General features: G+C 39.2%; 1 protein-coding gene across 7 annotated transcripts in view; it reads right to left on the reverse strand.

The window, feature by feature from the left end:
• MCF2L (MCF.2 cell line derived transforming sequence like) overlaps positions 1-24,571 on the reverse strand; it is a 163,255-nt gene that overhangs the window by 2,363 nt on the left and 136,321 nt on the right. For 3 of the 7 annotated variants that reach the window (XM_074910042.1, XM_074910052.1, XM_074910066.1), the window contains 21 exons: positions 23,873-23,987; positions 22,776-22,895; positions 21,723-21,914; positions 21,311-21,502; positions 20,489-20,648; positions 20,270-20,340; positions 19,144-19,220; positions 18,036-18,102; positions 14,335-14,450; positions 13,321-13,390; positions 12,044-12,136; positions 11,797-11,889; positions 10,496-10,621; positions 9,602-9,823; positions 8,935-9,027; positions 8,330-8,408; positions 8,111-8,177; positions 6,675-6,790; positions 1,007-1,134; positions 288-400; positions 40-143 (listed from right to left, as the gene is read on the reverse strand). In XM_074910042.1, coding sequence (XP_074766143.1) covers positions 40-143; positions 288-400; positions 1,007-1,134; positions 6,675-6,790; positions 8,111-8,177; positions 8,330-8,408; positions 8,935-9,027; positions 9,602-9,823; positions 10,496-10,621; positions 11,797-11,889; positions 12,044-12,136; positions 13,321-13,390; positions 14,335-14,450; positions 18,036-18,102; positions 19,144-19,220; positions 20,270-20,340; positions 20,489-20,648; positions 21,311-21,502; positions 21,723-21,914; positions 22,776-22,895; positions 23,873-23,987 — 2,414 coding nt within the window. Of the gene's footprint in view, positions 1-39; positions 144-287; positions 401-1,006; positions 1,135-4,599; positions 4,675-5,027; positions 5,088-5,928; positions 6,016-6,674; positions 6,791-8,110; positions 8,178-8,329; positions 8,409-8,934; positions 9,028-9,601; positions 9,824-10,495; positions 10,622-11,796; positions 11,890-12,043; positions 12,137-13,320; positions 13,391-14,334; positions 14,451-18,035; positions 18,103-19,143; positions 19,221-20,269; positions 20,341-20,488; positions 20,649-21,310; positions 21,503-21,722; positions 21,915-22,775; positions 22,896-23,872; positions 23,988-24,571 lie in introns of all 7 variants that reach the window. The other 4 variants (XM_074910014.1, XM_074910022.1, XR_012633896.1 and 1 more) reach the window with 4 other exon arrangements.

Raw genomic sequence — 24,571 nt, forward strand, 5'->3', positions numbered from 1 at the left:
TCAGAGAGACAATCATCTCATTTCAAATAAGTAGCTTACCAGAGCTGCTTAAAGATTGAGCTGATTTTGAATTGCCTATGAGCATCAGCACATTGTTTGCTGGGATCCAACCTTCTCTACCAGTGCTCAGATTCTTTACATACCTAAAAAAAAAATATATATATATAAAAGATAAAAAGTCAGATTGCTTCATTTGATGCCTTTGAAAGTTTTGCCCTATTCTGTCAAAGTTTTGCCTTCCAAACACAGTTCTGCGTATAAAAATTTCCAAACACAGATCTGCGTACCAAAGTCCATCCTCCCCTTCACGAATCAGTTGGACTAGATCTCCACTTTTCACTGTAAATTCTTCAGATATTCCTTTCTCATAATCAGTCACAACTGTATATTTACCAGGAGTCTAAATGCACAGAGAAGAAACATAAACAAATTATTTCTATCGAGTACTTTAAGGTACGTTGCAGCTTTGGTTATGAAATTATAGCGCTTTTCCCTTCTTTCTCATGCACATACATGCTGAAGATGGTGTAAATGTACATACTGAGAGGCAGTAAAACCTTGCTGTCTGATTACATGCAAATTCAGTACATGAATTCTCACACCCCAGAAAAACATTCAGTGAAATGTTTCCATCACAACAATTAATTCAAATCTCTACCAAAAATAAAAATCAAAAGGAAAAAAACCCCAAACAACCCACACAAAAGAAAAAAGCCTGAACCAAGCTGGCAAACCAGCAACATGATGTACACTGGCTGAGCGTGTCATCGCTGGACTGCTGTACTATGGCATAAACAGTCACAGCCTTGCTAGTCTGCAGATACACAAAGGCACAGATGGACCTTCCCAAGGTCTGACTTAAGAGAAGGGGATATTTGCCATTGCCCTAGTTCAAGGCAAGGATGACATTTTCTTTCCTGCAAGCTTCAAAAGCATTTCTGTACACTGCCACACACAAGGTATTAGTATGGTTTGCACAGCTCCATAGGAAAGCATTGCTGGTTACCAGCTTCATCTCGCCTCCCCCTCCTCCTCCTTCTTCCTCTGCATCTGATGAATTCAGGGGATCTTCAGCACTAGACCAGCCGTCATTTTCTTCAGACGCATCAAGAGAATGAGATGTTTTAGCCCAACCTTGGGGAACAAACAGCTGACAGTTAACAGCGAGACACTGACTGGGAGAAATGTTCTTCCCACGGAAAAGCTCTTAAGTGATCAAGAGAAACAGTGGGAGGAAAACCATACACAGGGAAGTTATTACAGCCACTGGGTGAAATTCACAGCTGGCAAAAGTTGGCCCGTTTCCATCAGAGTAAGCACAGTTGTGGCAATGCACAGCAGTGGATTTGGCCCTTTGGATTTACAGAGGAGGGAAACAGATGGAAAGAATGCAAATTCCCAACTAAAAAGCATCTATTTCTCTCTTATACAAAGATAAGCAATGGATAGATACTATTTTTCTTGTGGGGAGGTAGAAGAGGGGAACATACACTTCACGGGAAGAGGATGAACACACAGGGTTTTCACCCAGAGCAACCAGCCTGCTGGAACAAGGGATGGATGTACCTTGCCTCCTTCAGACTGTTGAGCACTTAGAGCTGTCAAGAAATTCAGCACAAGCTACAGGCACTCTATACTTCACCTGACAAGGCAGCTTGTTATTTAAGGGTATTCAGGCTGACTCAAGGATACTTAATCATGCTGATTTATCTTGGTGTTAAGTCACTGCATCAAATACCACAAGAACAATATCCCGTCTGTCATTTATTGCCAAATGTTCATTTTTTCTCTCAGGGTGAAGCATAATTTGTTTATGAAGCTGAATGGTATCCAGAGTGCACAAAATCCTTTTCCAAATAAAACTACAGTAAGTTTTACTAGTGAGATGCTTTTCACTGAGGTCAGCAGCTGCTACTATAAAAGTACTAAGTACTTTTAACTTACTACTATAAAAGTAGTAAGTTGAGCTTATAATGAAAAAAGTAATGATAAAAGTAATGATAAAAGACAAATAAATATTTGTAAGTAAGATTTTTGGTTCAAGCAAAAGGGTAAGAACAATGAAACTCAATAAAAAGAATGAAAGGAAGAACAAACCTCCCAACTTTTATGTAACTATGAATTAAGTTGAGAAAGCACCAGCATTTTTGCTCTTCACCACCTCTGAGGCATTTGTCTCATGGCTGGTCATACCAGTGCATTAGGAAAAAGCCTGAGTATCGTCAGAGTAAAGCCAAAGCAATCTAAGAATCATAGAAAGCAATCACACCCCAGAGCACACCAAACAGAGTGGGACTTTTACCTCGCCTGCGCTGCTGGGTGACCTGCACAAGGTTAGAAGTACTGACCCATTTGGCCCTGTCCAGGGTTAAGAATGAACTTCCATCTGTGAAGAAACTGAGTAATGAATTCCTGCTGCATTCCATGCAAATTTCTTTGGAAGCTCACATCTTCTAGTTGGCTTGTGCAACACAGCTGAAACCCTTTCCATTATTTTCAAGTTAAGAACAACGCAGCAGAAGAAAACTTGGTTTCTCCTAATTGTTCCAAGCTTTCATTAGAAACAGCACCAATGCATTGTGCAAAAGAAAAAGAAAGTGAAATCACTGTAATTGCTCTGCCCATAGCATCATACTCACTGGCCTGCTCACCTGGAACATTTTGAGTAAAGCTCTTGTTCCTCAGCCTCTTCCTTTACATTTATTGTGCTGATGTGGGTAAGAGCAGACCTGCCTGATCCTCCCATAGCAACAGCACTCCCATTCCTTGTACAAGCTAGCACTCTACTATTAACAAGCCCTTATAAAAGCCTGTCCAATCCTGGGCGGGGAAGGGAAGCAGTCACTATGGTCATATTCATATTAGCTAACTACAGGCACCAAAATTCTGCATGCACATGCAATCTGTGTATTCTGCACGGTGTGACTAAATCAGAGCTCTCTATAAAGGCAGGAAAGGTCAGAAAATGGCAGACAGTCTTCAGAAAAGCCAAGGTTATGCAGTTGATGGACAGCAAGAATTCATCAACCGCTTCTCTTCAGAAATGGGCCCACAGGTTTCTTCACAGAGACAGGATCTATCTGCAAGATGTGAATCTGTCAGCAATTCATTTGCCTTGAGCTCACTGTGATGCAAGTACTAGCAATATAGTAGCGAAAGGAAACGAGTGTGGGCAATGCACTCCGCACTGGGGAGCTGTGACCATCACCTGGTACAGTTTCACCCTGAAATGCCTTTGTCGACTGCCTGCTTATCCCTCTGAGTTACAGAAGGAGAAGAGATAGTGTCAGAAAAGAGATCGGAAGGTGCAAGAGTGATAAGGGGAGTTACTAGATGTTTTAAATTCATTTGCTTGGTTCAGTGGTTTCATAAAGTGAGAGACTGCTGGACAAGACAACAGATCAGACAAGTCTGTTCCAAGGACCCAACAATTTTACTGTAAATTAGCAATGATCAAGGACACTCCACTCTGGAAAATTCCAGCATCCATGGAAAAGGCCACGAAACACCCTTTGCTTTCTGATAGCATTTTCAGGAACTCGGGATTCCCATGGTACCTGGAGATCTCAAAGCTTTGATTGCTACCTGCAGAAAATTAACCTTGTAACTCCCAAACCCACCACTCGCAGAGTTTCTGCATCTGCCTGGACTGGGATTACATTGCCTGCTGCTCAGACAAGGTGAATGGTGTTGCACAGTTTCCCCAACACAGCAGCTGAACCTGCATCGTTTCCACAGGTGAGACAAAGACAAAGGCTGTGGAAAGCTGGAGAGGAGGATGATGGTAGGGCTTGAAACTGCTTCATCTTTAGATTAATATTTTCTGAAAGAGATGGTGGTGGGAAGAGAGTCAGGAAGAGAGGGACTGCTTCACTTGTACTTTCTAGTTAATTAGCCCTTGGGATTTGCACTCAAGCCTTCACCAACAGCCTTGCTGGTTAGAAATGGGTCGTTTAACGGAAATGCTTTTCTATTCTTTTCTTAGCTGTGGGATGGGAGGACAGGAGGCAACCTGCTACAACAGTTTCAGTTAAATCACCTGGGGTTCACAGGGTGGTAAAAGTTGCCTACTATCACCCAAACAAAGACACAACAGGACTGTGACTACAGTAATAAATGCAAATCTAAAATAGAAGTGCCACATGACAGTGATGATTCCCACCCTGACTGGAGTGCATGAGTTTCGGATTTATTTTTTTTTTCCCTTTGAAAAAAGTTAAATCCCTTCCAGAAGGGGCACAGTGAGAGGAGGATGCTAACTGGAAAACCATGTGTCTCATAGCAACTGCATGCCACTGTAGTTCCATTAAACACCCAGCTTCTGGTTATTTCTTCAGCAGAAGATTCCTTTCCCACTGCCCACTCCTCAAAACTAGTTAGCCATATGCTACTTTATTTGATGCCAAGGTAAAACCTCAACCAGTTGTACTATCAAATCCAGTATATACAGAAGCTGACAGACCCACTTGGAAAAACTCCCTTGATATCAATACTGCTGCATGCAGCAGCATCATATAGGTATCCCCAGTGCTCTGATGTAACATATTACATGAGGGATGTGTGGGTATTTGTGGAGTAAAAGATGTGGTATCACTATACCTCTTAAACCAAAAGGAGTTGGGTCACTCACTACTTCATGTCGTTTAGCTTTTTTGTCAGGACTGGTAGGAGAAGCTGCAGGAGGATGAATAGGCAAAAAACACAGAAGAGAGATATTGAAGAACTGGAAAAAAGAGAATAGGTGGATTGCATGCTAAATACCTTTGAGTTTACACTGGAAAACAAGTGGGCTTTTGTAATCACTCTCATTTTAGCCATGACTGGTCAATTACAGCAGAAGGAATTAATTATTTACATGTAGTTATTTGAAGATAAATTGACAAATTAATTTTACAGTAATAGATGAAAGTATATGTAAATTTTTCTAAATGAACTAGACATCAACTGAACACAATTCATTTCAATTTTAGACAAACACTACCAAATTAAGCAACCATTTTTATATCAGTCTAGTGCTACAGTAATACCTGGTCCTGTAAGAAGGATCATTGGCAATGTCTGTCTTTTAGCAGAAGGAGATGGAGTTTCTGTCAAGGCAAGCATGGGATATTAGTGCTCACCTTATTACCATTAAATACACAACCCTAGAGTCTCTCCAGAAGGAACTCAAAGGTAATCAGGTTTTCAAAAGGCATTCTGAAAAGATGCTTGGGAAAAAAAAAATTAAAAATCATGCTCTTGAACAAGTGCCATCATCTTAGTGCAATTTAGACTGTTCAAAGACAGCGGTTCAAAGCAACAAGTGAATGTACCAGTGCGATTACTTGGCAGGAGGAAGCAACAAAGGTCTCAGATTCCTATTGCATGTTGTAGTAAAAAAAAAGACCATTTCTGGAAGCACAGGGAAATTATTATCTATTTTTGTATCCAGCAAAACAACATTGTGATACATGTTCCGCTGTAGTCATGCTTTGGGAATTCTGTTAGAAAGGATGCTAATATAGAAATACTCTAGCAAAACCTTGATTCCTTTTGGCCAAGTACAAGTGCCATTGGGGGAGATCCACTGAAGCTAGAAGCAGGCCTGGTGTCTGATCTGAAGACAGCTTACTTCCTCTAGTTTTCCTACAGGAATGGGGCTCCATAAACTCCCTTCTTGGCCTCAATAGCAAGGCTGGAAGCACTGGAAACTGCAATCCTTTCCTTGCATCTCCATCAGCTTCACTTGTCCCAGCTGCATCGCCCCCTCCCACTTTGGAGCTGGTTGAAATCTCCCTGTCAGGGTCAGTGACTCAGGAACCTAGCTTGAACGCAGGAGAACAAGCTAGCGCATACACTGTAAACTGGTTACACTAGACACACGTCCAAAGTGATGCTTCATTTACAGCCTTAAACAGAAAACAGTCTACCTTTTTTTTTTAAAATTACCTTTCTGACTTTTGAGGTTAGTAAAGCCCTGCAGCGTAAAGCGCTTTTTTGACAGTACAGAGCATTCTGAGGTACAGCTAGTGTCATCTACAACGGAAGAGAGAGACACACAAAGAAAGGGGAGAAGGCCATGAAAAGATCAAGGCAAAAAACCTGTTTGCAGCCCTGCCAGGAAACCTGCATGTTAGGATGAGAAAGGGAGACTGCAAGTCCAGCTACAACAGAAGAACCCAAGTGGCCAGTTGTTCTCAGCGTGCAGGGTCTTGTACTGCCACTGGTTCCACCAAAATTCAAGAGAAAAAAAACCAACAAAAACAAGCAACAACCAACCAAAATTCTTCAGAACATGCATGTAATGCCAGGAAATTTATTGAGAGGCAGAGAAGCCTGAGAAGCTGGGCAGCTCTAAGAGAAGACCTACTGCAGCCTCAGGCCTCGTGACACACATTCCCCACCTCCCTTTGGCTGTCCTTCATTCAGGGTGGCTTTGGGCCTGTCCATACCCCACAGTGGAATGCAGAACCCCCAAGCTAAGTGCAGATAGGACCAGCCCGCTGGTGCAGTGTGGGCAGCACTTTGTGGGTGGGCTGCCCTAGGGCTGAAGGCAGCAAAGCCCTGCTCCTCCAGGTGTAATGCTGTGTTTCCCTGCACTACTGCGGCTACTCTGCTGGTGGATCTGCCTGTGCATCTGCAGTGCAGGCATGCTCTTCGCAATCAAAGATAACAGGAAATATGTGTAAACTCACCTTTGTCTTTCTCAGGGCACTTTGGTGCTACTGTGGTGCCAGAACCTTCTAGACTTGCAAGATCAGCTTTTCTCTCCTCCAGTTTTTTGGTGTTTCTGATACGGTTCCGTGAAGGACTGTTTATTGGAAGAAAATTGAGACAATCAATCCATCTCCAGCAAACCTGGGTCTGAACATGGGTGACAGTCTTTGGTTATGGGCTGCCTTTTATGTACAGACATACAGGCTAAAAGCCATTTATTAGCTACTTCCTAGATCACAGCTTCCAGGAGTCAAAAAGTCACTAGTCATTGTGCATTTAAAGACCACGAGCACATACAAAGGAGAAAAGCTCCCCTAACTGACTGCAATTGCATGCACTGTGGCATGGGGAGCTACTGAAAAGACAGCTCAGGACCATTTCCACTCACTCTCAGCTACAGGTACACATTCTGTGCTGACAGTTGCCTCCTGAACATACTAAGGGAAAAAAAAAAAAAAAAAAAGGCATAAACTCTGCCTCCTCAGAAGTTCTTAACACAGGAAGAGATGAGGGATGAACAAGGAACACAGGCTGGATCTTGCAGCTGGTTTCCCATCACACCTCTTGATTAGGAATGGAATGGAGAAAGACATCCCACAAATACTATGCATCTGCAACGTTCTCCCCAAGTGATAAGTAGATGCCTAAAACATGCAGAGCAGAGAGCTGCTGATACATATTCGAGCACACACCATGTGTGAATGATTGAAGATATGAACACATGAGCTTGTGTGTAAATATATACATAGCATGAAAAAAATGAGTGAGTAGCAGAGGATTAAAAAGAGGTGTCAGAGAAGGGCAGAATGGCAGGTGGGAGCAGAAGATTATACAAGCTGGTATGAATGATAAAAAATAGGAAAAGAAAAAACGCTTGACTCAGAAGCTGTGCCACTGAAGGAATCAACACATCAGTTTAAAAAAATAAATAAATTATATATATATATATGAGGAAAAGAACAAGGGACAGAGAAAAGATAATGCCCTGAAAAAGACAACCAAAAAATGAAGATAACATTACATTGGAAAAGGAATAAAAAAAAAAATCCAGGTGAAGGAAAAGAATAGAGAAAGAAGGAAAATGCTGCTCCACATAACACTCCTATCTGCAGTGTAAAGTATATAACTAGCTGTACAACAAACAGACCCATAATACCATCAGGATTTTGGCTGGCACAGAAAATGATTTTTCTGTGTTATTCTCTATCAACTGGCAAAGCCCAGGCCACTGCTTCTCAGTTTAGCAGTTCTGGAGATACATAAACCCCAAGCTTTATAGTTTTATAGTAGGAAGAGACCTAAAAAACCCCTAAAACATAAGGATCAGTATTAAAGGATAGGAATAACGAAGAACTGAAAACTAGATGTATTAGTGTATTTACAAGACAGCCAGGCTGATTTGCAACATACTTACCTTGTACAAGATGATGTTGGTAGAGGTAAACTCTGTGTTTGCTCTAGTGTCCTGTGCTGACTAGCTTCTGTAATGGAGGAAAGAAAAAGAACTGTAAAACTGATTTGTGTTTTGAGCTTTTCATTTCTATAGTCCTACACAGAGAAGATATGCAGGGCAGGTTCTGAAGTTCAAAGAGAAAAGATGCCAAAAAATAGATACAGATCCAAAATATTTTACCTCTGCATGCCTGCAGTTGACTCGTCAGCACTTTCCTGATTTCATTTACCCAAGTAGCTTTAACTTCAGGGGTTGGTGCCTACCCCAAAAATAAATACAATCAGCCATCAAGCATGGAATACTTATTACACAAAGATCTGCATGGCAAAGCACAGCCTTGGAAGAATCCTTCAAGAGGGACAGACAGAGGTCCCTTTCTAGACTTTCAGTGAACAGAAACTAGTTGTAATAACTAGAACATGCTAAGGCAGAGGCTGTGAGCGTGCTACAGTCAAACCCTGGCTCCCAAGACATCCGCTACTCCAGTGAGAGCAACAGTAATGGTGTATAAGACATCCTCCATGGATATTGTAAAACGTGACTATTTTTTCCCCCAGAAGACTCTGCAGTTGAAATATATTAAGAAATTACCTTCCAAACCATCACCAGATTAATTTGTATTTTTTTTTCTTTTTTCTGCAGTTGCTCATCACTATCTATTAGTGATATAACAGAAGAAAAAACCTCCAAATCTTCTTCGAGTTAGACTCCCCTCCATCCTGACCTGTTTTCTTCTCTCTCTCTTTTTTTTTTTTTTTTTTTAAATGTAGTGGCATGATATTTACCTGTATAATGTAAACTTCTTCCCTTGCATTATACCAGATTTCAAATTTTTTTGCATCACCTTTGACATTTTCTGTTATTCCAACTGCTGCCATCTGGAAGCAAAGAGAACAGAAGCTGACCGACCACACTGCAATTATGGTAACAATGGAAGCAGGCAGCTACTGGTATTCTTTGGTACCCTATTTCTGAAAAGGAAAACCACATTTGGCTTCTTGCTCAAGGAGAAGAATAGCTAATAACATATGATCTACATGTCAGACATAGAGATTTAGTGCTTTGTATCAGCTTGGCTACCTTGGAGGGAAGAAAGGTTTAGGTACATTACATTGGGACTGACGCACAAGATGTCTCTTAAAATCCAGACCACCAAATCTTACATCTATTTTGTACTACGCTGCTCTACATTTTCTGTGTGATTGATGCAACTGCCATTCAGCTAGACTAGTACGGTCTGGATTTCCTCAAAGGGTAATTTCCCTCCCACCATCTCTCTAACAGACAGCCACACAAAGTAACACAGACTTGCAGCACCAGTTAGGTTTGCCTGGAAGGACGAAATTCCCAGTGCAAAACGAACACAGCTTCACAGACAGAAAACTGCAATGTTGCATTATTGCAGGCTAAGCCCTCAGTACCTCGACCTTACTGAACTGCTCAGTGTCTTACATTTAAGGAGTGTTTGTAGCTATAAGAAGGTGCTTTCTCATATCCCTCTCCATTTTCTTCTCGCTTTTTACAGAACAGCACTGCTTTCTCGTGGAGGAAGAGGTGTCTTTGCATCGGCTTGAAGCGTGCCAAATCTTTCACTTTGGAGTGACCCTTTTTATGATCAGTCCAGACATTGAAGGATCCCTGCATTAAAAGCTTTCCCAGCTCATTCAGGTTTCCCTGGAACAAAAACCCTGATATTAATAACTAGAAAAAGTTAACATCACACTAAAAAGCATGCTCTGAACAGGTCTTTACAAGTTCTATCATTCCAAGTCATCTCTCACATCAGTGCTTATGTTGGATTTGGAAACATTATAAAGTCACATGTTGGATATTTTACACATAATTTTCTCTCCCCAGCACTGTTCAGGCAGGATTTTACAGTCAAGAGTACCAACAGCAGAGGGATGACAATACACACATTTAGTCGTTTGGGTTTTTCTCCCTCAGACTCTGCTCCAAAGCTGCTTACGTTGTGTTTTGGTTTGCTTTTTTTAACGTGAAGTTTTGGGTGTAGTTTTACACATAGAAATAAAAACTTAGTAGTCACTCCCATTTGGCAGTAGCCTAAACCAGACTCTTCATGACGATTTTCAGTTTCTAACTCAGTGTCAAGTAGACCAAAGAAAAAAAAACTTGGCTAAATGGAGCAAAATATTATTCATAGCAGGGAAACTTCAGAAGAGTACAGAGAGATCCATTTTCCATTATTTTCATTATACAATTCAGTTTAAAGGCACCTTTTGTAAAACATTCTCAGTATTAGTACACAGTATAGGGTATACTGTATATATCTCTAACAAATAAATTAAAATAAATTAAAAAGTCAGTAAAACTACTGTTACTCACATCGTAGCCTGTAATGGCTATCTGGTGCATAGAATCATTAACTGCTTTGAGAATACCCAGGATAGAAGTTAATGCCTCCTGAAGATCTTCAGCACCTTCACAGTTCTTGCTGTATTTCAGCATTTCCTGAGTGGGCAGGGAACAACAACATATTTACTGAGCTTTGCAAACAGCAGTAACTAGAAAGTTCCAATTTTCAAACTGAATTTGGACTAAGTTTTTAAAGTTACCCAGTAGTTTTATACCATCTAATCTAGTGGGTCCAATACTGGTTGGAACTCAGAAGACCCTGAAGTTTTACTTCTTGTTTTGGTTGCTAGTTAGACAAATATAGTTAATTTACAATTGCTAATAAGAAAAAAAACAGTAAAAGAACAACCGCTCAAAAATAAACCAGCAAAAGGATTTCTTAGATTTGTTACATTTCAGAAGTGAACAAATGTAAAAACACAGCCACATTTCATTTATTATTTTAAGTATGGTGAGGCCTGTGATGCTAGTAACAGACTTGAACTTACTGCACCGAGCACTATCTACATATCTAAAGAGGGATCCCTTCTCCAAAGGGCTTATTTGTGAAGCTGCATCTTCCAATTTGATCCAGATAAACGTGGCTGCAAGTTCCTGTGGAAGTCCCTACCGAGATTCATAGTATGAGAATAAGCATTTACTCATGGACTGCAGGCAGTAAAGATACTTTAAATCAAAAACCTTTCTCATACTACTACTCTCTTTACACAAGCTTACTGGAATGAATTCTTTACAAGCTGTTAACTTCAGCTCAATTTTATATCAAGAGTAAATTTGGTCCGAGTCAATGTTTTTAAACTACTGTTAAATACAATTATTGAAACAGGTGCCTACGTAGGAAGTATTTCTTACTTCAATCACGGCAAAACCTTATACTTTAATTTAAAATTCTGGGATAGATTATTCCTCCATTTTTCTCTCTCAGTACAACATACTTAAGTGAATCACGACAGCACCGTAAAAACACCACACAGCGCTCTCAGTCAAGTCCGTTTCCTAGAAAGCCCTTTCTAGAATCCAGCAAGGCAACTGTCAGCAATATGTATGAGGCAAGTGTCACTGAAGAGTAACAACTCTTTCAGATACTCTCTTTTCTTTGTTGCAAAGGTTTCTTGGTCCTTCCTGAAAGTTGACAGACTGGCATTTTTCTCTTTTGATTTATACATCAGTCCACTAACTTTGAAGTTTCTCTCTGGCAGGCTGAGAGAAGTAGCATTTCAAAAAAACAAACGCACAAAATGTACTCAGCATTAGAGTGTAGTAACACATACCTTTAGCAATAATTGGTATTTGGTTATTCTTTGAACAGGTTTCAGCAAGTAGGAGTCCAAACTGAGCTTGTGATCAAGTTTCCTTTGACACTCCTGTAATCAGTGTTGGATTTAATCAGGATACTAATAGTATTTTTGTTATTTGTTCTTGATATAATTTTTTATGAATCATATTACACTACAAAAAACCAAAACGAAACACCAAACCACAACAAACCAAACCCCAAACAGACTGAAGCAAGCATACCTGAAAGAAGACAGAATCTGAAAACTGCCTCCACAAACTTTCAGATCGAGGTTTATTTTGGCAGTATTTTTCATAAATCTGGAAATCTTTCATCTGAAATTCAGTAGATAAACAACAATTTAATAAATTCTTCTAACTTTAATAGACCAAGTTCATAAGAATTTCTTCGTCATCAATAAGGCTACAAAAACCCAACAACAATACAAAAATGCAATTCCTCGAGACACTGCAAGCAAAACCAAATTATACTAAATCACTGATTTTGTAAGGGCTACTAATTTTGTACTTGGACCATCAGAATAACACGTTCCTGTTCATTTTTGTTTCAGTTCAATGTTAAGCACCTCATGAAGAAGCATGTGTTTACAAATATGTTTCTATTATAATATGAAAAATGCTTCTGTAAATGCCCAACCATGAGTTCCTCCGTGCAACTCATTGAAAAGTCTTCTCCCTTTTTTCTTTACACATTTTTATTTTATTTTTACTGCGGTAGACCAAGCAGTTTGTTGTCCCTTATCACTTAGGCAACTAAAGAGCATAACTTCAGCAGTTGTTGAAAGCAAAAGCAAGTAAGACGGTTGAAAATGTTAGAGTAGCTATAGGTATAAAGGAAGGACTAGATAGGAAATCAGCAGGCACAAGAGCACCGCTGTCCCTCAGTTTTAGGAAACAGCACCTCCATGGGTGCAGCCATTAAACAGGAGGGGGAGGGATGGCTCTTCCCAGCACTCTTAGAGCATCAATAGGCAGCAGCAACAACAGAAGACTGATTTCCATCAACAGACACCTATTTAGCCTTCAGTATACTACGGGTGACACTCACTGTTTAATAAATCCAGATTAAAAAGGTTTAATTCTGTCATAGCTTTCTCTTTTCGGAATAAAAGTAACTTGGACTTACTCTGTTGAGGTGTACTGTCCAAAGAAAACAGAAAACAACAACAACAAAATCCAGTAAAGAAATCTGACCAAGTAAACCAATCATTTACAGTGATGTGAAATCAGGTAGTGCGTGACTCCATGTTTTCCTAACTACCACTTTAATAAAGCAGTTTCCTTTCAACAAGGTAGTAGCTCTTTCTAACAAAATTAATTATCACACACAGTGGAAAATACCCCCAACTCTCAATTAACATCTACATTCTCAGCCTGTTTGTTACCTGTTCAAGACAAGCAAAGGGGATGCAGTGGCAAATGCTACATCAAAGTCACTCTTCTATGTCACACTCCAAGAATGGTTTATGAACAAAATTCCAGTAAAAGATGACACTTACCTGACCCAGAAAGCACCGTCCTACTAGTTCTGGATATTCTATGTAGTTTTCTAGTTCTCTCAAAAATATTCTGTAAGGAAGAAGATTTTCTTAGAGTACATGTTTATAAAGTTGTAGTAAATATTCACATTCTCACAAATTCTGGATACAGAGGTGCAGTTCTGTACCAGAAAACTAAACAAAACTCTTCTACATCATGTACTTAAAAGGGGAGAGCAAATGAAAACAAACATTCCGACCAATTTCTTTTAGCTTACTGTTGCTACAACCTAAATCAAGTAAGATTGGGGAAGAAAGGGAGATTTTGTTTCCTTGTCTTATGTATTCAGCAGCAGGATCTCTACAGTTTAAAGTGTTTGGGTTTTCCTTCCAAATACTACCAAACATCACAAGGCAAACAAATGAACCAAACTCCACCTCCCCAAGCCAAAAAAACCCACCACACACACAAAAATATCAGTGGCAGAACTTCCAGTCTAGTTTTGCCTGAATAAGAAACAATTATTTAATGTGCTCAGCTTCTCTTGAAAATACTTCTCTTTTCTACCAATTTAAATATTATCCTGTGAAGAAACACCTCTCTAGCAGCAAGGATTCCAGTTTCAGAGAGGTCACTCAGGTATAAATTTAACCAGCCCCTTGCAGATGTAAGAGTGGAGAATCTGTGGCTTAGAGTAATTATTTAGTCTTCATAGCAACAATCATGAAAAATTAAAGAAACCCAAACAAACCTTGCTTTGATTAGCTTCTATCCAGATCCCAGTACCTTTCTTCAGGAGGAGGATCACAATGCAGAATTTTACCTGCGTACTGCAACCATTTGAGTAAAGTTTCACAGAGCTCTGCTGACCTTTTACAGATACCTTGCTTTTCCTCTTCTATGCAATATGAACTTTGACGTGACAGGTAGCCAAGTGGGGCTCAGTAAGTGTCTTTCAGCAATTTAAATCAGATGGAAAAAGAGTCAAGAATCCCATCCAAATGCTATTTTTAGATCTGAATGAAAATCCTCACCTATTGTGAAAGTGATAAATTTCTTCCATATTCCCAAACAAGATATCCTTCTTATTTTGGAGGTCTGGTGAAATGAGATGAGCCATTAAGGGGTTGTCCATCTCTGCAGCATAACCCTGCAACACAGGATAGAGGCACACCGATTATTTCCCTTGCAGGACTTATTTCTCTCTGACAAGGCAGTCTGTCTGCAGGCTGACAGACAGAGACCAAAGAAAGGCCTCAGTACTGATCATGAGAAAAGTATACAAATTCTGGGTTTCCATCAGCCCAGTAAGACACACTTTAGAAAGTGTCTTTAGAAAGACACTTGAATAATTACTGTAATTTTAGTTCAGCAAGGTTGAAACAGAGTTTGCAGTCATTTCCACCAAGCAAAGGCCATGCATTCCCACCCTGCTTTCAAATTATAGTTTGTACTTCTTCTCTTAAGACTTTACACCTCTGAGTTTAAAGCCACAATTCCAGTACACATGCAAACCTTGATGGTAGTCTTAACAAGTTGACTGTAGTTATTTGTGCAAGTAACAGAAACCATTAAGGTGCAAATTCTATCTTTAAGACATTTTCATTAGATTTGATACCAGAAGTCGTAAGTTTAGTTTCTGACATCTTACATTTCTCACATAAGGCCACATTCTCGTCTGTATATCTGTTACAGATAAGGAAAAGAGAGCACACAGGTGGCTTTAGCCCAGGACTGTTCTCTGGTCCTAAGGTTACTTACCTGTGGTCTCTCAAAACACTAAAAAAATCAAAACCAAACAATGCCCCCCAAAACCCTAAACAAAACATCTCCAACCAATCAACCAGAGAAACTGCAAGAATGATCTAGCACCTGTATCATAAGCGCATTTCTTCATGTATACAGATTTCATAGTGTTCTGGCCCTAAAGGAAGATGATGCAACCTGCTCTAGATTTGGATTAGATTTCTCTCACGTTTTGTCTGTTTGCTGATTATTTCTTTTTGAACACAATAATCATAGAGAAGGAGATCATTACATTAGTGACACTGATTATAATAAACTGCACTGAATTATAACAAATTGCAAATTAAACGAAAGGATAAGCAGAAGTGCACCTACGACTAAGGTTTTTAATTTAGAAGGGATGTCCTAACAACAAAAAGTAGGAGAACTGGCTAGTAAAGTCAGCTAGCCTGAAGAATTCAAGTATTTGGATAGGACAGTGATTAGATTGTTTTGTTTTGTTTTTTAAAGGAATGTTTCTGATGTGAAAAAGTCTGTATTTTTTTCTCAAACACCACAAGAAAAGAAAACTAATGGTACAGGCAAAGATGCTGGAGCTCATAGATCGCTAGCCATTGGTCCCTCTCTCATATCTCTCCTCAAACAGGAAAATTCAGAGTCTGAAAGAGAGGAAAAAAAACCCCAACCCAACAAAAAAAGTGGTAATGTCTTAAAAAATATAAAAATAATATACATAAAATGGAGTTAGAAAATTAAGAGGGAAAGATGAACTGCGGTCACTGTGCAGTTCAGATGCAGTGAAGAGATACATGAAAAGAATGATCTGTTTCCACCTGAAGTAAAGATCATGCCGAACACAGCAGCAAAGCCAGCACTGGCATAAAGAAGGGGTACCTAATGCGGCTGTGGTGAAAACAAACTTGACAGAGTTTGTACTTTGGCATTCTGTAAGAATTAAAGCATGAAATCCATACATTGACAAAAGGCTCTTGACTTTTTTTTTCCACTTCAGGCTGACATAGTAGTTACGACGGTTTTTTTATATTAAATTTCAGAAATGTTTTTACTACTTATGCCGTACTTGTGTTTTAAGAAAGGAGAGGGAAAGCTACTCCGTGCAGCCACAGGATTTAATCTTACTTTAAGAATATATAAAACTTTGCTCAGTCTTCCATTTGAAAACTGTTCTAAAAGCATTGAAGTAAATGGAAAAAAAAGAGTCAAATACAATACCTAAAAATAGACTAGACCAATATTTTTCCTCAGTGAAAATTACTGGATTCACAGTATGAAGTGGGGTGACCATGGTTATTAATGAAAGGAAAACTATCAAGCTTGGATAAAAGCAGCTATTGCAGTTTTCCAATAATCAGCCTTGTTTTTTTCTATTGGAATCTTTGGCAGAGAGAAAATGCATGGCAATTAAATAAGACATAATAATAGGATACACTGTCTATACAAAGGAGTATCAGATTATGTTACAGGAAAAATGGAATACTTAAGAATAGAATGGAATAATAATAATAATAATAATAATAATTATTATTATTATTCCATAATAAATGGAATACTAATAGAATAGGAGAAACACAGGAATTGGGAGAATACAGAACTATGGATTAATAACTTGAATTACTCAAAAGCTGGAAGACTGCCATTAAATGGTACCTCAGCAAGGATCTGATCCAGAATTACTGCTGGCAGTCCCAATCACCCAAGCCCAGAAGAAATGAATCCCAAACTGCAAGGAGGCAAAGAGAAGCATGCCTGGCATGGTCAGAGTACTGGGGAGTCTATCACATTGGCAGAAAACCAAGACAGTTTGGCCTAGCAAGAAACGGTTGCCCTATACTCCATGTAAATTAAGAGTAATACCAGAGGAATAGAAAGATTCTGCAACAATCCTCCAGTAGCAGCAGTAAGGGACAAAAATCCTCCAACTATTCAAGTCTTGATTTTATGAACAAAACTGTACACATAGCTTTGCATACAGAAGCAGAGAATAAAGTAATCCCTAAAGTCCACTCCAGACCTACCTTGCTTTATTACCACACATCAGATGTGACCATAGTATTGTCATCAACACTTTCTAGCAGTTGGACTGGACCCAGGAAATAAATGCTATGGAAGCTGAGCACAAACTAGGCAAAAGCAAGACCTGGGTTCAAAACCCTCATACAGTACTCTAACATACTCAGAAATTATCACTCCCAGTCCATAATTTAAGACAGCTCCTATTTAGGAGCTTAACATTGGCATAGACACCAAGAGTACCCACTTGGCTCAAGTCCAATTAATCCTGGTTAAAATAATTCAACCTCAGCCATCTGCAACTTCATCATCTCCTACAGTCAAACTGGACTAGAACAAAATGACAGATCCATGTCTGAAGACTTAAACCTGAGGAGCAGCACATAATACTGCAGCGTATTTCTACAAGCAACTCAGCAGTACTGCAACTGTGCCTCCACAGGTGTGCAGCAAAGGGAACACCTTTGTTGCCGCTACAATTTTGAAATAGAGACTCTGTTGCCACAGTTGTACCCAAGATATTTGGAAGATCACTTAAAGATATGCAGAGAGGGATACAAGAAACAAGGTTTCTCCTCTAACACAAGATTCTCTGGATGCAGATTCACATTCCTGTGTGACAAATGACCTTCCTGGAGTTGAGCCAAGACTCTGGAATGAACTTTTGCAGGAATTAATGATCATTACAAATCTCACTATGTTCCACCTAAATAGTTATGCATATCTTATTTTCTGCCCAATATGTGTTTTCTAATACAAAATCCTAGTTGCATGAGTATTTCTAGAAAAAACCTGCACATTCCTGTCTCTGTGAAAATACAATGAGAGGAGAGATGTAATGACCACACTGCTTGACAGGACAAGCAGAGACATTACAGTGATAAGAAAAGCATAAGAGCATCTACGAAATAGAAGACAGATAGATTCACTAACAGCTGCAGTGAAATTTAATGTTTACCTCAAGAACGCAGAGCAGTTCTTCCACATATGCTCGTTCAGTCTCAATAAGTTCATTAATCACATGCCTGTAGACAAAGAATGACAATTAAGGCAGGCCTATTCACCTATGCAAAGTAATGAGGTAACATTGTCTGTGTTTCTATTTTACTTCAGACAATGAAAGCACAATTTCCAGGTAATGGAAAATGTTATGTTCCATAGATATTTTGGTCAACAGTTTATATATCCTTATTGAGAAGCATGAATTTTAAAAGCATTTTAAAATTTTTGAGAATGTGTGTAAACAGGAAAAAAGTCAAATCTAGCATTTTAAATGCTATAGTAACTGAATTGAAGCAATGAAGCATTTTATCGTTGTACAGACAAAATCTGATTATGCTGTGTTTGCGAGTATTACAGGAGCTAGAGTTAGAGCTGCATGGGATTATCCAATACAGACTTAAAGTTACACCAGTCATTTTAAATTTAGAGGCATTTAGGGCATACTTGAAATATCACAATGCTGCTTTAAGTTTGGTCAAGCAAGTATACTTCCCCCACAACACCCTCGCCTTGTGATTTTGTATTTAACATGTGGTTGTAACAGTGAAAAGACAGTGGGAGTATCCAGTTTACAGTTAGAAATGCAAGCTCTGCTATACACATTGCAGGTGGTACTAAGTAATTTTTTGAATACAGGTGATACTGTTTAGTTTTCATGTAAGAAAGTGATTTTTCTTAACATTTATCAAAAAAGGGACTAAAAAAAAGTAATATAAAAAGACAAAGTTTTCTGAAGCATGGAGACCAAAACCTCTGATAGATTTACAGAAGGCTTATTACTTGAAACTCTCTCAGCTCTGGAATGAAAATATGTAGTAATCCTGCAATAGCATCAATTTGCTGCAGGAAAGCTAGAGTCTAGTACTATATAAACTATAAATGATGCTGCAGACAGACTGAAATATCTTCCTCTGTGTGTACAGAGCATAGCCATGGCATTTCAAAAAGAACTGAGGCTTAATTCAGAGAAGCATACTTGTCTTATCAAAGACTTAGCCAAACTCAGAGTTTGGTGGAACCCAGTCAGAGAAAAAGAAGGTTTTTTTTAATCAAAATATACTTACTGCCGTAACACAGCTAGGTTTTCTTCATCATCCATTGTAGATCCTCCTCTGCTTTGATGGAGCTCAGTCATTTCACTCTAAAGAAGGAAACAAACAAACAACAAAAGAATTATCACAGCATTACAGATGAGGGAAAAATCACTTTAAGATACAGTGCTTTGCTCTGAGCTTTACTTGAATGCATATTCATAGGAAAGACCGTGGCTCCATTAAAAATGAAGGCAATTTACAAGAATGCTGCAAAAAAATCCACGTCAACCTGAAGGTCTTGAAGCACACAAGAACATTCAGACACAGGGAGTTTTCCATGAAAGGCCAGCTTAGAAAAGATTGCGGTTCGAGGCCCCTTTCCAGGAAGACAACATCAGAGCATCAGCATAATCTTGGAGGCAACACTGGCCTTAGTCTGTTTTCCAAGCTTAAAATGAGGTACTGTGCTAACCTTCTGGTAACTTCTCACTTGACACAGAAGTTCGCTCCTGCATCTTCTACTGTAACAGCTGACCTAATTACAGCTTGCTGAAAAGAACGAGAGGTTCTGCTTTCACTCCCCCCTTGAACCGACCCTTTTTTCTTAACTGTTGTCCCTACTGGTCATGTGGTTCTGCCTTCCTTCCCGCACTGTCTTTTGCTGAACCTTCACTGACACTGACTTGATACAACTCTAACCCAACGGGAAACTACTTGTTTCTGTTGCTGCTGTCAGGTTACTTCCCTTGCCAGAGGCAATGCAGGAAGACCATCCCCACTTGGGAATGGCAACCCATTAGGTCAGATGAAACTGTCTTGTAGCCAGTGACAACTATCTCTTCATTTTTGCCAGTTTTAAGACTAGCCACTTACTACTGGCAAATAATAAATGTTTCCTGTTTGTGGATTTTTTATTTTGCTGTCCCTAACATTTTTCCTAATATAGGCAACTAATTACCTTCCCTCATACCCAGCCCACCAACAAAACAGCCTCTATTTAAACCACATGACTGCTTCACCAGAGTTACTTTGATAGGGGCAATATCATCAGTTTTTTAGTGGAACTACCTCATTCTTCTTGAAATTCCTCAATCTTGCCCTGTATTATGACTGTCTCAAGAAGTATGGGCATGAAAAGGGCAAAGCAAAAAATTACCTTTCCTTTCCTGTAGTTTACCTTCCGAAGCGCACTGCTTTCTGAGTTGGATACATAATCTCTTTGAAGACCTAAGGATGTAAACCAGAATCAAACAGCAGTTAGAAACTGAGCGGATCTGACACAGATGTCTATGTAACCACAAATTACAGCTGAAAGTTTACTTAAGTTTCTCAGCATAGCACAAAGAATTAGTTAAAGGCTACTACAGTTACTTACCTGGAGAGGTACAAGGAGATTTTACAAAGGCTTCAGGTCTTGGTGCAACTGGCTGAACAGGACGTGTCTGCTTAGCTGCCAGTTTCTTAAGACTTATTTGTCTCTTTTGAAACATTTCTTCCATACTTTCTTGCTTTTGGAAAACTTTTTGTACATGTTCCTATCATTGTCACAGAAATAAAATTTTAAAAAATCCCTGTCAGAGACCTATCAAGAAGCTACACTGTAATTTACAGCACATTGATTTGAAATTGTGATTGTTTTTATAGCATGTATAAAAATATTACCCTACTCTTCACTCCTAACAAGGCATAATTCACAGTCATTCAGTACACTGAAACATCACTTCATAAAACATTTTGTTGTAAAGAAACCAATGGGGTTCAGGTTTCAATTTAAAAAAAAGAATAAATGTTTTTTTTGACAGTGTCTAATGGTTCTGCTACATGAAGAGATCAACCAAGACGAAAAGGAACATATTCTCAAGTTCTACAAAAAAAACCCAGTTACAAAGCAGAAGTAATACAAATTAGCAAGGACAGGCACATTTTTGCTACATAAAAAAAGCTATTTCATATACTCACTTGGAAGATTTTTTTTTTAAAAGCAATCCTACTCTCTGACAAACTCAAGTAGTCATTAAAAGGCTCTGAAGCCCTTGCTTATTCAAAGATATGACAGGACTAGCACCTCAGGTAAGGAAATGCGTTGGCTTTCCAGTTCCCAGGTATAACTCTTAGCACTGATTATTTAGCTTTATCAATGGCCATGCAAGACAGCAATTCTAAATTAACAAATCAACACATAAAACTCTTCTGGTACCTTTAGGTCCTCATTGAGGATGTGTGCATACTCTCTGTAAATTTTATTCAACTCCTTGATTTTATTGCCTGCACCAGTGTCCAGGAATTTCTCGATCTCCTGTAATGCTGACTCGGCACCATCCTGAGACTGACACTTATCTACCGGCTGCGAAGCCAGCAGATAAATTCCTTCATCGCACCACTTCATAGACTAGAAACAGAGAAAAGAACAAGCTCAGAACGCACCTATAACAGCCCTGATCATTAAGAGGTCTAATACATTTCATACCTCTACTTGTGATGTATTCAGCTGTTTAAGGAGGAAACTTCCAGCACACCCAGATACTTTTACTTGCCATTATGACAACTGTTTGACTGAGGTTTTAGCAAAAAAGATGGGAAACATGCAAAATTTACCATACAAAATTTACCTTTTCTAGTAAGCCATGCAGTTCTAGAGATTTGTTGAGAAGATTCCTCCTCTGTTCTGTCTCAGTAGTGAAGGCATCACAGAGATGATGAAGTTCACTGCATTTTGGAATAATGGAGTCTACAGCATAATGATTGCTTTGAATAAAAGCATCACCCTCTGACGCTAGCATTCTGGCTCTTGCTATAGTTTCCTAAGAAAGCAAGCATTCATTTTGGTATATCTTTCATTGGATTAACAGCCATGAAAAGTATTACAAATTATACCATTTGTTGTTACAGAGTAAAATACACCTTGATAATCTCTTTAGTTAACAGCTGCCTTGCTTAATAAATCAAAGTGATTTCCTGTCTTCCCAGATGCCCAAGAACTTTTATGCCTCCTTCTTTCTTTATTGTATCAGAGTACTTCAGAAACGTTAATGGGTTTAAACATATGCCTCCCTGTGAAGGAATCACTATTGTCTTAGTTATTCAGCAGCATGTTTGTGTGCATATGCATGCAATTTGGAGTACAGCAGCAATCTGAACCCAAATTTAAAAATACTTAACTCCGGCACGTCAGCTTCAAGAGCAACAGCCTCATTTATAGAGCTATATATTTTATTGTGAAGCACAGATCCTAATAAGATTCCCTTTCTCATTGTTCAGAGTGTATGTTTCCGTTGGTCATCTTCTAACATATTGTAATTCAATACACAGCTTTCTTGGTTTTGAGACTTAATGAAATAAGTGGCTTTAATAGGAACGGAAGTGGCCCCTTCATCACTAAGTGCAGAACTTGGCTATGTAGACGCTTCATGTAATTCTTCCATGAACTGGTCACACCAACTTTGTGACTGGTCACTCTGCTCTTTATTGAGGGATGCCTGAGAACTGGGCTGGCTCCAATGGTTAAAGACTTTATTCCAAATTCCTTCTGCACATTACTTGAGACACTGATTCTGCCCTGTTGTCAGCTTAAGCTCTGCTCATAAGGTATCCTCAATAACCAAATACCATTCCCCCCCACATGCACTCATACTAGAAATTAAGGAGACTTGCAGAGTTCTTACACATGATTTTTCTTCAAAGTTGGCAAGATCTTTCAAAATATGCTCCACATGCGAACAGCTGTTTCCCACATCTGTGAAAGCAGACAGTCTCTCAGACACAATATCCAAAGCTGCTTTGACCTGAAACGAGACACAGCTATGTATCAATGAAGATGATTCCACCTCTCTGGAGGCCCATCAGTTAAATAGGTGATAACCATTATTTCCAGTCAGGTGACTCACATTATGGGGTTACTGGGGCACAGAGACAGATCACTTTTTTTGTCAGCCTACCTTTACCCTCAATTCAAAATGAAAACAAATGCAATGAAAAGGCAGTGAAGTAATCCTGTTTCCTGGTACTGAACAAAAAAATTGCAGGAAAATTAATGCTCAGGAAACCTTTATGATCTTGCTTTTACCAGATGACCATAACATACAGCAACATTAATGTAAACAGCAAAACGTGACAGAGAGGTCCTCACCCTAACAATTTGGTTGAGAGACAGACATACAGGCAGACACATTTGTAAGAGAGTTCCCAAGTGTGACTTCCATGGACACACAGGGGCCATGGTCTGAGATCAGCTACACCAGCATAAAGCGATTGTAGATGCCATCAAGCATATGAGTTAAACTAACATGAGATCAGAAACTGGCTGTAAAAATTGTAGTTCAGCCTCCACCCAGCTTCTAACAGTGTGGTTGCAACTTCCCACCCACAGTGCTGGAGACTTTTAGAAAGTTTAAGCCAGAAGGTTTAGGTAAATCTTGGTTCCATAAAAGGGCCTATTGGCAAGATGAAAGCATCTAAGCCAGCATATTAGGCCTCTGGGGTGGAGAACAGGTTTCAAAGGAGTTTTTGAACGCTTATATGCTTCTGGGCCCACGGGAAAAAAAAAAAATCGTAAGACTGCAGAAGAAAAGCTATTATGCCTCTATAGGTGACTATTCAAGGTAGTAAAGACAGCAGTATGTCAAGTAAGGACACGTACAAGAAAGAGGCTGGAGAAAGCTTTCAACCACACACAAGAGTTGCAAAAAACAAGAAGGGGGAGTATTTTCTTCTGAATCATTTCTATATTACCAAATATTGATTTGCACCAAGAAGTTCTCACCTCTCTGAAATTCTGTTCAAAATTCCGAAGGTGCAGACACTGCTCAAGTTTTTGCTGATGCTTAATCCAAAACTCATCAAAGGCAGTTTCAGTTTCATGTAATTGAGCCAGAAGCCTTTAAAAAAAATATTGTAAGAATGATGGGTGCAACCTTCAAGGAACAATACAATCTTCCACAGTAAACAAAAAGCCTCCCAAAGCAATATTTTCCAGAAAAAATAAACTGGATACAGGAAATTTTTTGAGTATTGCACAGAATAGTTTCCTAGAATAACACTGATGTAAAACTGAAACCCAACACAAACATTAAGTTCTGAAAAATTGGCAAGTGCTGATTTGAAGCTAGCTGCTGCACATACTACTTCTCAGCTCTGGCCTGGGGACATGGGGACTTGGGACTAACAAACATAAATAAAACAAGCAAATGTGTGTGGGCTAGAACCCAGAGGAACCCAAGCCTTGGGCTATAAGGAAAAATGAAGTCAGAAACTTGTGCTGCTGTGACCAGCCAGCTGCCCTTACATTTCATTCCTGGGAGCAAGGCTCATTGGTCATTGCTCTTCCTCTTCTGAGCAGAGTTACTACTTAAATATCACAGGCAAGCATACAGCAGTACTGCAATGAGAAGAGCCTTCTATTATAACTTTGGAAAATGCCTTAAAACGTTTACTTTTCAACTTATCTTCCAATATTGCACTT

The sequence above is a fragment of the Athene noctua genome, chromosome 1, assembly GCF_965140245.1.
Source record: "Athene noctua chromosome 1, bAthNoc1.hap1.1, whole genome shotgun sequence".
Taxonomy (NCBI): domain Eukaryota; kingdom Metazoa; phylum Chordata; class Aves; order Strigiformes; family Strigidae; genus Athene; species Athene noctua.